Raw genomic sequence first — 16,278 nt, 5'->3', positions numbered from 1 at the left:
GGCTTGCTTATCTTGCAGTTTCCACAAAGCATTCATCTATCTTTTCTCTTTTCAGATGCTGACATTTGCTGTTTATTCCTATAGTATATTATAAAGATGTATGTCTCCTGACTCCAAAAAGCTTTGCAATAATGCAGAGTTTTTTTTAATGAAAAGGGCTTACTTGCATCAGCCCAAAAATATAATTTTCACTGGATTACAATAATAATTTTTATTTTAAAAAGAGACTTTGGTGATTCATACAGAGGAACTTTCAAGCTGTGAATTAAGCTGGTCATAAATGGATGTGCACGCACCTGATCATCACCTCCTACGATCAGAGGGTGTGTGGACTCTTCGCCCACTGAGGAGAGACGTGTGCTTCCTATGGAAGGATGTCGAGTTGACGGGTGAGAGGAGCCATCGCCTATTGGAGGGTAACAAGGGAATCCATTTGGAAATCCTGGCACAGCGAAACCAGGGGCTGAAAACAAAGTCATTAGCACTCGGTTTTAGATCAGCAAATTGGACTGCATGTTCACACTGAGACTATTACTAAGTCTTTCCCATCTCTATTCCCTCAAGTCCCAGGAGTTCAGACTTCAGCGTATCTGGTGCACATCTGGTTTAGCCATCAGTCACTAGATCTGGCTGACCACATAAGAGCGCTATTGGGCCTTGCTTTCCTCTGCCAAAATCACACTACTCCAGGATCATTCTGGAGAGCAAAGATAACCCCAGCTCCTTTTCTCCACTGCTAACATTCTCCTTAAACCCCTTGCCCTTGCCCATGCCCCCTCCACCCTCACCTCCAATAACTGCAACAAGCTCATGGACTTGTTTGTCACTAAAATCGAGACCATCCATTCATCAGCTAAACCTCCCCTAGGCTCCCCCCTGCCCTAACCCTGAACTTATGTTTTTCACTCATCTCCCCTGTAAGAAAAGGATTATACAAGCTGTCTATATAATATTGTTAACCTTGTTAGGGAAAAGCATTATGTTAGTTTTCCCTGTGAACAAAGGCTTTCTGTCTATCCAAAACAAGTTTTTTTATGACCTTGTGCAGAGAGGGCCTCTTTGAGTAATGAGCATCTGGTGTCATACATATCTCTTGTTCATAACATGGGTAAAGAGAGTTATCCATACTTTGGTAGTAGTGCGAGATGTTTTAGACAGAGATAAGAGTTGATAACTCGGAGGCAACTAATCATAAGGGAGGCTAATGATGTCAGGTATTCTGTTATCTGAGTTGTCCGGGGAGTCTTTGCACGCACGGATCCTGAGCAGTTTTCATAAGGGGGGGGTTTGAGTAATGTGAATAATAAATGTTTAAAGACTGAGTCATAGCTTGCTGACAGAGAAAGCTATTGATTTTTGCACATGATCCATATAGAGCTAATAGGTTTAAAACGTTTATAAGTTGGGTGCAGCTTCGTATTGGTTAGAACATTCTCGGAGCAGCTGGACAGCTCGATAGTACAGGGACCTTATGGGTTTGATCAGTCTGGAAGTCTTGTGTAAAACTTTGTCATGTTGTATTCATCTTATTAGTATGTTTAATTGTATGCTTGTATTTTAGCATCTTTGTTACTTATTATAACTTCTTAATAAAGCTATCATACTTTGGAACAAAACACCTTGCAGCCTTTTTGCTTAAAGACTAAACCTGTAAAATAGATTACTCACGTCCCCTCATGCCTTCTTCGAGCTCATCTCATCCATGAGATCCACTTCTACTCCCTTGATCCATTCCCACTAAACTGCTGACTACCGAACTTCCCTTCCTAGCCCCATGCTAGCTGAGATTGTAAACATTTCCATCTTCTCAAGGTACTGTAGCTCAACCTTTCAAAACCACCGCCGTTACCCTCAACCTCTTTGCCCTTACAAACTATTGCCCCACCTCCAATTTCCGTTTCCTCTCCAAAATCCTTAAACATTATATAGCCCCCTAAATCGGTGACCTTCTTTCCCACAAGTCCCCATTTGAATCTCTCCCATCAGGAGCCCCCCTGCCACAGCACCAAAACGGCCCTAACAAATATCACAAATTACATCCTCTATGACTGCAATACATTATCCCTCCTTGTCCTCCCTGTAGCCTTTAACACAGTCGACCACATCATCCTCCTCCAACATCTCTCTTTTGTTGTTCAGCTGCGAGGCTCATGCCAGGTTCCATTCTTACCCACTCAATCATAGCCAGAGAATCAGCAGCAATGGCTTCTCTTCCTGTGCCCCAACCATTACCTCCAGAGTCCCCAAGTATCCATTCTTGGCCCTCTCCTCTTCCTCATTTACATGCTGCCCGATGGCAACATCTGCAAACATGGGATCAGCTTCCACATGTATGCTGATGATGCCCAACTCTACCTCTCCACACCACTCTCAACCCATCCACTGCCTGTGTTGTCAGACTGCTTCTCTGACATCCTGGACTCCATACTACACCCTCCCATTCAGGCTAGCCTCCCATCCTCCACCCTTCATAAACTTCAGCTCATCCAAAGCTCTGCTGCCCACATCTTATTTCACACCAAGGCCCACACAGATCACCCTGCCCTTGCTGACCTACATTGGGGGATTAGTCCCCCAGCACCTCCAATTTAAACATCTCATCTCTTCATGGCCTTGCCCATCTCTAGCTCTGTAACCTCAAGCTCTTCAACCCTTGATCGCTCTTTTCCTCTGACTCTGGTCTTTTGTCCATTTCTCCCACCCTTCACCCCATCACTGACAATCATGCTCACAACCACCTCTCTCCCTCCTCCTTTAAAACCCTCCTTAAAACCAACGTCTTCGGCCAAGCTTTTGGTCACCCCTCCTAGTATCTCCCTTTTTGCTTTGATGTTCATTTAGTCATTACGCCTCTGAAGCACCTGGGGGCATTCTTTATACGTTAACTGCGCTACATAAATGCAAGTAGTTGTTGTTGTCACTCACTGGTTGGTGTCTGAGGCGTCCTTGGTAAATCAATCTCGGTTGGATGAGTGTTTCTCGATATCATCATGGGCTCCTCAACTACGTTAATACTGTTACACTGCATGATCTCCTGAAGAAGGTTAAAAATCTCCTCTGCACGTGCACACTTGAAAGCAAAAATGCCTGCAAAATAATTTGTTATTGCATAAAAAGTGTGAAAATCAAGAGTCCTGATGAGAAAAAAGGCATCAAGGAGTGCATTACTTTGAGATTTTACTCATTGAAATCTACAAATGTTTTGATGGGATCACCATTTGACATCTGGCTATGAGTGGCTTTTTTCAAATTATTCTAATTTCATACACCATCAGCATAAAACTCAGCCCACCCCATACAGCATCAAGAATAGATGCATCAAACACTGCCTTGAAGTACTACCTTAATAAAATAGGCTATTAATTCTATGTACAGTGTGATGGCCCTGCATTTTCCTGCTGCAGCTCAAATCAGTGCTACACTACAAATTTTCCAGCAGTTCTTTTACCAAACAGTAGATGGTGCTCAGAATCTATTACAGATTTAAAAATACAATAGAGCTTCCCAACATCAATTTCAGTTTGCCAGAAAGAGATTGATTTTAAACTAAAGAAATAGCTCAAGTAAATAGTGATTTTTACACAATTAAACAGGATATGATTTTGTAAATACTGTATTACATTGTACAGAATGTACAACATAATAAATGAAACAGCATTTTACAAATCTTATCTCCAGTCACCTGGAGGAGGAGGGAGTGTTAGGAGACTTAATGCACAGCCATTAACAAACTGCTTTGCAATGAGAAGGGCAGGGAATTAATTTTAAATAACTGGGCTAAAGTTCTGGTCAAAACTATAATCTTAAAGAGTGGATAACACAGTGGAAGAAACTATAGGGTCTTTCTGGATAGAAGAACTCATTTGGGCCAAATGGCCTTTTCATCCATTATCATCTGGTGATCCCCAAAGTGTAGTGGTGCTCTATCTAGTGGCGCTCTATCTAGTGGCCCAGTTTAACACGAGTAAAAAGCAACAATTCAATCAATGCCAAATAAACTCGGGCAACAGACAACTACAGAACTTCAGCTTACAACCTTCTATCTGGATGAAAGTACTCTTAACTACCTGAGTAACCAACTAAAAATTCAAATTGACCAGGACAGCAACATTATGGGACAACAAATAGAACGTACAAAAAGTATGGGTAGGGTCACTGGTTTACAGGTGGCTGAATAGGTCAATTCAGTTTTTAATTATATGGGGGTCCAGGATTTTTATCTATGTTTTGGAAATTGCAATCCACAATTCCATTCATTTTTCCATTAAAATAGAAAACCAGTAGCCTTGTCCATAATTTACAAAGGGACTGAAGTCAGTCAAATTCTGTTTTAATTGTATCAAGACTTTGGGATTTTAACTGATGGTTTTGGGCTCATATTCTGCTCTTCCAACTGTTTCTTTTAAACAAAAACCACTGGACTGAATTATATGGGATTAGTTTAGTATGGTTTAAGTATAGGTGGGTGCAGGCAGAAGTAGAAGAACAAAGATTTTCAGTTTCTGTAATGTTAATGCACAGTTTTGCTGACCATTCAAAAACTAACCTTGCCCAGTCTGACACCGTCTTCCACTTTCAAATGAGAAGAGGTTGGAGTCGTAACCATAGCGCCGCAGACAGAGGTACGGCCATCTCACAGCATCTCGTTTTCTGGTGTGCAAAATCAGTTCAGAGTTGGTCAGTTCCATGATCCCAGAGCCCAGCTCATTACCATCATCATCTACGTTTGTCACCTGTGAGAGAGAATACCATTCTGAAGATAACAAAGTACAATGGTTCATCTATCAGAACCACACTCACATTCACACTCTACAGGTATATGCAAGTTCTATTATATATATTATTGTACATTATGGTATGCTTTATTATTCATTCTTTCTATAAATGCAGTCAGCTTTCATACGTATGCCCATAGTAACCACCTTTACCTCTCCACTTCCACCCTTGGTCCCATGTCCTGTGTTGTGCTAAGCCATCCAAGTGCTTGTCCAACATCAAGTTGTGTTTGAGCCAAAATCTTCTGTAGCTAAACACAAGCAAAACTGAAGACTTTCTATAAAGGTCCCCGTCAGAAACTCTGCACCTTTTCACCATGCTTTCAGGGGCAGCTCCTAATTTCCCCTGCTACTCCTTCTGTGGACTGATTCCTAACTGCAAGGCAGTTTGGGACATTTTTTTTATGTTACAAACACTAAATCAGAGGTGTTTCATACCATAGCACCTTGTCCATATACAGCCTGCACGCCTAGGCAACTCAGATCTACTTATTACTTGTTAATTTGCCCTGTTTGAATTTCGTGCACCTGAAGTTTTGCAAAGACCTCACTTGATGGGTAAATACCAAATCAGAACAGCAAGTTAGGTTAGTAGCCACACCTTGAGCTCTATGCAAAAAGATTTCATGTTTTGCACCTAAGTGGCCCATGAAAACAAAAAGCTTGGGCTCTCCTGCATTGTATAAATGCAAGTCGCTACTGCTTATTGCAAATAGGGAAAATATTAATGCCTGCTCTGGCTTTCACAAAAAAGTTATTTACTTCAGTTGAGGAAGGTGTCAGCTAATTACAGCCAAGGGTTCTAATTGCTTTAGGTTATTGAAGGCGAGACGTTACCTTGAATTTGGTTGGGTGGTTGTCTGAGATTGTGTCTTTATCCAGACAGCTCCAGCAGCTCCCCATGGCTTCAGCAGACCAGCTGATCTCTAAATAAAACAAATTAATGCTGATCCATTGTAGAAATCATGTGTCAATACAAAAAAAGTTAACCTTTAAAGTACTAATCACTGGATTTTATGTGCGAGCTCCACTTAAAGTGCTCAACCTGGTAAAAGTTTAGAAGTCATTAAGACAAGTTTTTTTTTCCATTACAATGCAATTAATATTTATAACTGTGTGAAAAATCCACTCTGCAGAGCAAAGATGCTAGCGTTAGCATTTAACACTAAACATTCTCTTTTTTGAACAAAGATTTTTCCCCAGTTCCTCTGGCTGAGGGGAGACACATGATTCACACCCTGCCTTCTCCCAACACTGCTCTGTAACAAGCTACCAAGAGGTACAGTGGTTCTTTTAAAATCCCCAACCCAAACAGTTTCCCTCCAGTATGCCTCAAAAGTCTCCCGCAAGGTTCAGCCCTTGAAGTCACTGTAGAACTAACCTCTCTTCCACTCACTCCCTCTACTCTGCTGAACACCTCCCCCAACTGAGATCGGTTACAGGAGCACAGAGAACAGATGTTTTAATACTCCATGATGTTTTGTATTGAATTGCTTCAATTCACTTTTTAAAATCATTATCTATTAGACATACACAAGTTCCTTTAACATTTAAGTTGTCCTTGTTTACACACTTATAAATCAGAACATAGTTAATTAAAATATTAGAAGTTTTCCTGCCATTTTCAACCCTCCAACCGTAGACATTCATTTGGTGTTTCACCTCGGATGTCACATTCCGTTTGGCCTTTGTTACTATCTCCTCCTGTTTACACTAACTCATCCATTCCCAGGTCCTCAAAACTGTGGAACACTCAGCCCGCCCTTCTGCCTACAATCTACAACCTTGTAAAACCCAAGCTGGGCAGCAACTAACTTGCCAATTCTTAATTTACCTCACCGTCTTTCAGTGGCCATTTTAAAGAGCAGTCCTAAAGAAACTATAGCAGCACTTTGTGCAACGTGGATTTCAGCTAAGCTTTGGGACTTCCTGTAGTCATGAAAGGTGCCATATAATGCAAGTTCTTTTTTTCTTGACTATTGCATTTATAAATGAATGTCTTTTTCTAAAACTAATTTGCGTAATGAACATACCCACCATGTGTCAAAGACAGTTCAAAAGATAGGTCTTATGGTTTGGGAGCTTTAAAAGGAATATTAATTTTCTAATTGAATTTGCATATTTAATCATTTATTCCCATTATTTTAATAAAAGTACCAGATTTGTTACAGAAGCAAAGCAAACAATTATAGTTGCATGGAATTCCTTTTTAGTTGGAACCTACATCATTATGCTAGTGTGCAAAATTCAAAGTCCACACACACTTCTATAATTCATCAGTGATCACATATTACTCCATTTTCAATATGCACAGCCCATTTCAAATGGCAAAAACATTTCCTTCTTAGGATTTTATATTAAAAGACATGAAGAGTCCCACTCCACAACGAGCATATAATCTAGGCTCACTTCAGTGCAGTATTCAGGGAGCACTGCATTGTCACAGATGTTCAGATGGACATTAAAGATCCTAAAGCACTATTTGAAGAAGAGCATAGAGTTCTCCCAGTGTCCTGGCTAACACACAATCAAGCACCACCACCAAAAAAAATTTAATTGGTCATTCATAATATGGCTTGTGAAATCTTTGTGCGCAAATCGACTGCTGCATTTACCTACATAATAACAGTATTTCAAAAGTAATTTGTGTAAAGTACGTTGAGATATTCCAGCTGCTTTTCAAAGAAAAGTGACAGCAAAGAATCCTGGTTGTCACTCACCCACTTATCTCTGTATATCTCAGTGGGAGCTGGTAATGGATGAGAAAATAGCTTGGATTTCTGGATTGTACTGTTTGTTCTTACCTAGTCTTGGCCATTAGTGGGAAAGCTTCCCAGTCTCAGTTCCAGATGCCTCTGCTTGGAGTCATGGTAAACAAACTCAAGCCATCATCGAGCACTTGTGGCTTTAACCTAAAGCAAAGTAACACAGTGATAAATGTACTTATTTTCACCGAGGGTATGTGCGGCCAGATGTTATCCTAACCAAGGATATTTAATGTGCAGACATTAATCTCAAAACAAACAATTTTCCTCCATTTACAAAATCTGCAAGTATAGTAGGTACAGACATTCACACATTCCCTCCCGCCCGCCATCCCAATCCCACCAATTTCTCATGTCCTTCAATTCCATAGGTGCTGGCAGTAACTCTTCCAACTGCCCATTCTTCATGAGCATTTACAGTAAATACCAGTGAATGTCAGCAAACTACTGAACCATGGGGGACATCACAACCAAGCCCGATGTCCAGACAATACATTTGCAACAATACATTAGTTTTATGAATTTTATAAGTTGCAAAAGCAAAAGGTTCATTATCTTTTCAAGCAGCCCCTTCAGAAACCCATTTTAAGAAGAGGTATACAAAATTGTAATTTTTGCTGAGAAGAATAGTAATGAATATTAAACTATTACAGCAAGAGAAAAATGCAATTATTTTTGCCTGTCACAAAATTCTCTCCCCTTCTCTACTAAGCCATTGACCTTGCTGGCATATGGTTCCACATGCACCAGATATTCCTTGGTAACCTGCCTAGGTGGCTCAGCCTCGATAGTAAATGTTGGCAGCTGGGGGGTGCATCACAGCCAAGCCCAATCCGATCTCCTACAACACCCAGACTCACTTCCAGCAGGGATTACAAAACAGCAACCCTATTTAATGTTCCCCTTCCTAACCAGGGCCACTAAGATCAGACCCAGTACCCTTACTGTAGCCCCAACACAGATTGGAGACTGAACCTGGGACCTTCTGGTTTGTATAATTTACTTACATGTTTGGATGAACTTGCTGAGCCGTCAGGATACCATATAGGATTTTCTATGATCATTTATGCCCTATCTTCCCCCCTGCATTAAATGAAGATTATATGCCTGTAGACCTGAAAACATACATTTCTTGAAATTCTGAAGAGTGAAATCAGTCAGCCCTAATGGTCTTGCAAGTGGATACATGTGGCTACTGTGCCCTCAGCCATGTTATTCACTAATTTGTTACAATGCTGCTGGTTTTTTTGGAAAGAAAACCATACAACTTATACACACAGTATTATAAAAAAGGGGTGCTCAGGAGATGAAGTGGACTGTATGAGGTCCCCTGCAGGCTCTGGAGCACAAAGATCACTGCAGTCCACTTAAAAAATACACTGTCCAATTCTGTTAAAATCTGCAGTCTTGTGAATACCCACAAAGGGTTGTCACAGTCCTCTGCAGATTACAGACACTGCTGAACACTTTCAGGTACTGCTGTGACAGCACTTTTTAAAAAAACTCAACAAAGCAGTATATAACAGTATCCTGGAGTAGGTTAAACGCTGTAACATAATCTCAGTGCTCTGAGGTTTAAAAACCAATCAAGCATTTCTTTCTCAGAGTATGATACTAAATGCAGCTTGCAAATCCAACCTCAAGTATTGATCAGCTAACAGTCTGTAGTGTTAAACGTACCAATGACATTTTAACATCTTTTGTAGAACACTTTGGTAGCACTGCACTCACTATTTTCCAGTAAACCACTGGTTGCAGCAAGCAGGAGATTTTTACAGTTTTTACTGGAGGTAGAGATGTCTGAATTTAGGATGCAAATTAATCTTTTTTTAAAAAACAAAAAAAGGCAAGTCGGAAAAATGAAATGAGCTGACGACCAAAAATCAATATTAAAAAATTGTAATAAGGTTCTCTTGTATCTTCCATGGAAATTTTACAGAGCAGATTTAAGTCATTTTAGTTTCTTTATGCCCACCTTTGCTTTTTAATATATTAAAGTATCGTATTCCCAGTGGGAAGTTTTGTTTAGCATAATACCAGACAAGTAAATGTTAAGCTAGTAAATCAGTCACATACAGTAAGATGTAAAAGCAGGTTAGTACCACATAGTAATAAGACCCCTGTCCGAACCACGGTGCTCTTAGAGGTCTGGTGTCAATCTTCGCCCGAGTAATGTGCAGAGGTACCAAGCAGAAGTGCACTTTTACAGAGGGAAATCAACAGAGTCAAACAGCACAGCTCAAGCTCATCATATGGAACTGCTAAAGAATGACACTGTGGACCCAAGAAACAGCTTGCTGCTTTGGCTTCTTGGTCAAGCATGGGTGTGGCTCAGGGCTAATACAAATAAAATACATGAAAAAAGTGGAAAATAATAACAATCAGTATTGTGGTGCAGTGAGTCGTGGGATGTGGGGCTTACATCACTTCGGAGGAAGAGACCGGAAGAAAAATCAGAGATCATGAGATCATCAAACCACTCTAGAGAATGTCCTCGAGACTGGTTCATAGTGGCACTGGCAGGGCCCCAGCAGATCAACTACCCACCCGCTCAACCACAGTCAGTATGTGGCCCAGGAAACAAAGCAAATGGAGAGAAACATTATGGGGAAGAAGTATCAGCAGATTGAGATGATACATGTCTGAAATATTTAACCAGTGTTCAGCAAAATCAATTCTCGACCATAAATGTTGCCTTGCAACCAGCACAATAAGTGTAGCTGAAGCCTCACTAACACCAGTTGAAAATAAGCAAAACAGCATGTCAAAAGCAGAAATCTGATCACTTTAAATTTAATCTGTAGAGGGGAAAAAAACAGCACTTAAGCCCCCTGAAGATGCTAGTATTCCTCAGCATGCTGCTGGGATGTACATAAAGTACAGGGCTGAGTTCAACAGGATGCAAAATATTTCTAGTGTCATATAGAGTGGAACCACTAATACAAACGATGAGCGCTGACTATAACAGATGCTGTTTTTCCAATTTCTACAATATTTTCAACAGAGATGCTAAACCAGTTTTGAAGTAGTTTGATAGTGTGGGCTTGTCACCCAGAGCACACAGTCCAATGTTTTTAAACTCCGTGCTGGACTCTTGGGAATTTGTGTTCACAAATGAACAAGACAATTGCCATTATCCCTTTTCCTTAATGTAAACCCTTAATGAGAGGAAGCTTGTTAAAACCTGATCAAGTGATTTAAGTCAGTGTTAATAGGTTTACATGCATATTCATGAATGGTTTCTAATAGATCCCTTTCGGAATGGAAAGGAGAATCTGAGCAGCAAAAGTTGGTTGATTCTGATACATGTGAAAATTCAATCAGAAGTGGTTTTAAAAAGGTGACAAGTTAATATTTATAGACCAATGGTTTAGATGCATGGCCAGGCAACGTTGGTTTCTAGTAACTTCATTTTTACAATGGAATCCAAAACTGGTAAAAGCAAAGGGTCATTCATCAAAACAGTTCTGATATGGGTCCACATCTGAAACATCAACCAGTCTGTTCTCTCCAGAGGTGCTGCCTGACCTGCTGAGCGTTTCTAGCATTTTCTGTTTTTGTTTCAGATTTCCACCATCTGCAGTTTTTTTTGCTTACTGGATGACTGATCAAGTTGGGTTAAAATCGAATGGAATATTTTTACATGCATCAGTAAACTAATCTACACGAGACAGACACACTGTCTGTTCCCAAACATGCCCCTTTTGAATACCATGTTTGAATTTCCATACCCTCTTTCATAACTCGTGACAAACCATCATAAAAGATCTTCAACAGATTTTCTGGGGCCACAAAAGAAAAACGTTTACAGCATGCTGTGACTAGGATTTCAGTTAAGTGCAATGGTGGATGTGTATAATTCTGGTACTGTGTACTCTTGAACTGTGAAAATACCCAGCACAATTATAGATTGTTGCCCTTCCAAATGGGCTGTGCCTGGATAGATGATTTTCAGTTATATAAAACCAGGGTGAAGTACTGATGGTTACAGTACTGTCACTGATGCCAGTAATTTGAGGTGATGAATTAAAGCAGTGCTTACACTGCACTATTGCCCAGAGACCAATAGCTGCATTCAGTGGTTTGCAGCTGGCACTCCTGTTGGCAAAGAGAGCCCTGTGCATGCAAGTACATGTGCATAGAGTCTAACTCCCAGACGGTAAATTTTAAATGTTTTGAGAGCATGTGCGGGAGGGCCCAAATTCTCTAATGGACCCACTCAGCACTTTTTTAATCTGGTTTGGTACCACATGAGTTTTATTTTATGCTGCCCGATGCCCAAGTGATGGGAGACAACATGGTTGAGATCATCAGGACCTGACTCTGTTACACTGTCGCTTTTGCATCACTGCAAAGAAGAAAACATCTCAGCATTGCAAAAATTACATTACAACCGCAATCGTAAAGCGTCAGAGACCATTAAAGAATAATGGCTTGTATAGTTTTCCTCCAGTGTGTAAAAAAATTAATAAATTAACAGATTTGGTGACAACACTGTACAGCAACTACGATAAACTAAATAGGTCACAGCTAGCCATGACATATGATGGATAAGAATTACACTCATCTAGTGAGTGGAGACGAGTGTGGAAATATAGACCATTCCTGACTGTGACTCATCCTCTAATAGCATAGGTAGTAGAAGCACTCAATGTTCCAAGCAGTTTGCACACCCCCTCCTCCTTGTTCAGGGGTGTTTGTACCTGTTCACTTATACCTAAAAGACTGCAACATCTGCTGAAAATTTAATACCATTTTTGTATCAGCATGTATTTCTGTAGAAGTAAACAGAATGCTGAACTATACAGTGAAAACAATGGAGTAAAAGTCAGAAAAAGTCGTTCGCAAAGTGTAGAGTGCTCTAGCCAGACCACAGAGTACTGTGTCCACTTCTGGTCACTGAAACACAAGGGAGACATTCAATCCCTGGAGGCTGTACAGAAAAGAACTACAAAACTAACTCCTAAGGTCAAAAGACTTAGGAGGTGACTTTATACTGTAGAAACAGACAAGATAGTAAATCGTACAGAAAAAGTAAACCCGGAACACTAAACTGAGCATTCAAAATAGTGAAAGGCAAATTTAGATTCTGGAAATGCTTCTTTACAAAAAGAATTGGCCATATATGAATTGGACTTGCAGGTAAGGTATGGTGGTGGAATTATTTACAAAACTGTTGGATGGTGTGATTTTGGGTGGGGGGGGTGGGGTGGGGTTGACAATGTAGTTCGTTCTGGATAGATAAGCTAAGATAGCGTAAATGTCCTTTTTCATCCACATCTATTTTTAAGGACCTTTAAAGTCCGTTTTTAATCGCTGATGTAAGAACCCAGATTTTTGGGCGTGCTTTTCAGTTTTTATTTTTAGCATTAAATACCAGGAGAAAATCGGGACACAATTAGTCCAAATAAACCCAATAAGTTCGTAGGAAATCAGTTTTGAGTTTGAACATCACTAAACCTCAAGAAAACAAGCGACACACCAATCAGGCACAGTTAAACTAAATGACAATCCATAATTATTTGCACAGTTCACGGACAGCACTTTTGTATGAGTCTCAACAACAATTTCAAAAGTTCCAGCAAGTGTATGTTCGCAGCAGTTGCATTTCAACTATCAGCATCATATGATTTTACTAGTGGGTTGTGTTCCTAGTGAGAAGCATTATTCATGCCTGGTGCTTGCCCGTAATATGCTAATTATGCTGAATTGGGTAATATAGGTGGGTTCAATACATTAATTGTCAGATCTGTGCTAAGGTTATGTCACCTAACATGACTGAATGGAGGGCCAACACAAAAATTGGCTTTGCGCATTCATGCTTCCGAAAACGCCACTCTTCAGAGAGCCAGTGGAAGGCATCCAGGAACAGTGCAAGTTTATTCACTGTCTTGAGTTTTCCTCCTTTCCTTTGAGTAATAACTTTGCATCCCCTAGACTGCGTACCTGTTATTAGGAACTCACCATGTAAGGAATATCAAAGAACCCATGTCCTCTCAGTCTGCAGATGACGCCAGAATACCAGAGCACTGACTTACATGACCACTGCAACAAGGCCAATCAATCTATTTTATGGATTAATTTTCCCTCTCCAAAAATAGTGTCTTCTCTTTTTGTGTTTGCTGAAAGTGACAAGGTCACAGGTTAACTTTTTATTCAATGGGTGACATTTAAACTGATGGTGGCCTCAAGTTAATATTGGCACACTTTGGTTCTGGGTCCTTTTATTTGCCCCAGCATAAATATTATAAAACAGGAGCTTATTAAACAATTTATAAGCAATATAATCAAGTCAACTTACCTCAAGTTACTTCCAGAATTTGACACTGAAAGTTGGATCCCAGAATATGCACACATTGTGTTATCATGCATGTTGTACATACTTCATGCAATGTGTTTAATGACAGCAGTAGCATGATATGCATACATTGTGGGAGCCACTAAGAAAACAGAAAATTCCTCTTTCTGCAGGTCAGGATTGGTCAGAAATAGTGTTTTGCTGATCCATTAAACTGGAAAAATGCAGGAATTTAATTGGTGGAAATTAGCAAAAAACTATTTTAAATGTCTCTACCTACCTTGTAAACATTTACTGAGCCTTACTCTTAGTCAATGTGCATTTTTGAGAACAAAATAAGTTTAATTTTAATGTGTAGGCAATTGCCTTTTTGGAAGAAAGAGGAAAAGAAATCATATTTGTTCCACAACTGGGAATGTGCAGTAAAGCTACATTGTTCTTTGATTAATTATAGAATAGATTCACTAAAATTATACCAGAGATGACAGACTTTAGTTGTGTGCAGAGAACAAAAAGACTAGGGCTCTTTTCAGTAGAATAGTGCCCGTCAAGAGTTCTGACGTGGTGTTCAAAATCACGAGCAGTTTTACAAGGTAATTAGGGAAAAACTATTTCCACTGGTCAGTGTGTCTGTTACTAGTGGGCATAACATTAAAGAACAAAGTGGGAAGCTAGAGGATTTTATTTTAAAAATACAGAACATTGGAATGCCCTACCAGAAAGTGGTGGAAATAGAATCCAAAAATTGCTTTTCAAAAGGGAGATGTTAAATATTTGAAAAAGAAAATGTAAAAGGGTATAGGGACAAGGCAGAGGAATGGGACTGAGTGGTACCCTCTTTCAAAAAGTCAGTGCAGGGGAAATGAGCTGAATGCCCACCTTCTGCGCTATTCAGATTGTAAATTTATGATAATTGCATGGTATCCTGTTTTTATTAATTTCCCTATATACTTTACTCACGACATATATTTCACATTGCTTAAAATGCATTCAGAAATAAATGATATACCCCATCACATTTTTGTTGCAGTTTAAGCCCTCTCCCCTTAAAAATGCCAACTTATTCTGAAACCCTCCTATACCACCATTCTAATTTCATTATTACATAATTATATTCCAGCCAAATACTTTACAATACAGCAATAAATTCAACTCAGTATTTAGCAATCTCTTCCACCCCCCCCCCACCCCCGACCCCCAAATTGGATCAGTTGGGTAACGGCACTGCACAGTGCGGTACTGAGCCAAACTGTACTAAGTTAGCTGGTCTTAAAGCAATACTTGGGACAATACAATTGGCTTCTGTCCCCATGTTAGGGAGTGGATGAAGCAAATCAGCCAGAGTTCGCATTCCTAATTGCTAACCAGTGAGTCCTGCTAGAAAGTACGCACACGCAAACGCTGTATGAAAACAGGGTCAGGTTCAGCTTTGATCTTCCCCATTCCCAACACAACATAACCGTCTGCTGACACCGTGTCTAGGCTCGCACGTGAAAAATGGCCACTTGAGTGTGGTTCTGGAGGGCTGCCAGCACCTATAGAATGATACTCTAATATAACAAAGCACCTTTAGAAGTGCAGAAGAAAAAAATGGGGAGGGGTATCATTTTTAAAAAAAGCAATTACTTACCATATATACTGCAACTGCAAATAGAAAATGAAACAGCCATCTTAAAATATTGTGTACTTCGATTTGTGTCATGCGCATTGTGTGTGTTATTTCAGCATCAACTCTGCAGCATAAGAAATATTGCGGGAAGCAAGCTGATCAGTTTCATTGCTGGGTTGTGTTTTCAGAACTTCAGGTCATCGGCTGATATTTTCCTGTGACCAGAGAAAAACAGCAGCATGCGGAAATCCACTGCGACAACAAATATCGCCACAGAAAGTCAACTAATTTTTAAAAAAACAAATGGATGAAAGCAACGGATGTTATAAATCCAAGAGAAGATGAAGTGTAAATCTCAAAAATATACTTCATAAGTTTGCCAGTAAAACAGCAAAATATCAGTACAGAACCCTAGAAATTAGTGTATTCTTGGGATTTAATAGGATAATGTAAGAAGTATGTTCGATAATGAGGCATATTATTGTTCAATATAAATGTATAATCTGAAGTCCCAATAGAAAACGGTACAACAGGATCAAAAGATTGCTTAATTCTATTGCATTCTCAATCACTTTTCCATATAAAATTTGGACAGAATAGGTACAATCGATCAAACAGACAAAGCAGATTACAAATTTTACTGAGGGTTTCTGTATGCATTCGGTATTTAATCTAATAACTGATCAGCTATTCTGTACTAACTTTGAAAGTAATATGCAAAAAAATAATTGAGGTCAATAATTTTTCTAAGTGGCTGTTGTACACGTGTGAGATCCTTCAAATATAACAGCCTTTCATCTCTAAAATAACTGATGTTCTTAAAAATGCTTG

The 16,278-nt window shown here is 39.7% G+C and overlaps 1 protein-coding gene across 2 annotated transcripts in view; it reads right to left on the bottom strand.

The window, feature by feature from the left end:
* LOC137344535 (fibroblast growth factor receptor substrate 2-like) overlaps positions 1-16,278 on the bottom strand; it is a 62,198-nt gene that overhangs the window by 11,743 nt on the left and 34,177 nt on the right. For both annotated transcript variants that reach the window (XM_068007581.1, XM_068007582.1), the window contains exons 2-6: positions 7,580-7,687; positions 5,613-5,701; positions 4,547-4,733; positions 2,926-3,087; positions 297-463 (exon numbers count right to left, since the gene is read on the bottom strand). In XM_068007581.1, the coding sequence (XP_067863682.1) occupies positions 297-463; positions 2,926-3,087; positions 4,547-4,733; positions 5,613-5,678 (582 nt within the window). In that variant the 5' untranslated portion in view covers positions 5,679-5,701; positions 7,580-7,687. The remainder of the gene's footprint in view (positions 1-296; positions 464-2,925; positions 3,088-4,546; positions 4,734-5,612; positions 5,702-7,579; positions 7,688-16,278) is intronic.

This window comes from Heptranchias perlo, chromosome 27 (genome assembly GCF_035084215.1).
Source record: "Heptranchias perlo isolate sHepPer1 chromosome 27, sHepPer1.hap1, whole genome shotgun sequence".
NCBI lineage: Eukaryota > Metazoa > Chordata > Chondrichthyes > Hexanchiformes > Hexanchidae > Heptranchias > Heptranchias perlo.
Note: the sequence above shows the minus strand (reverse complement) of the source record. Positions and strands in the feature narration are given on the sequence as shown.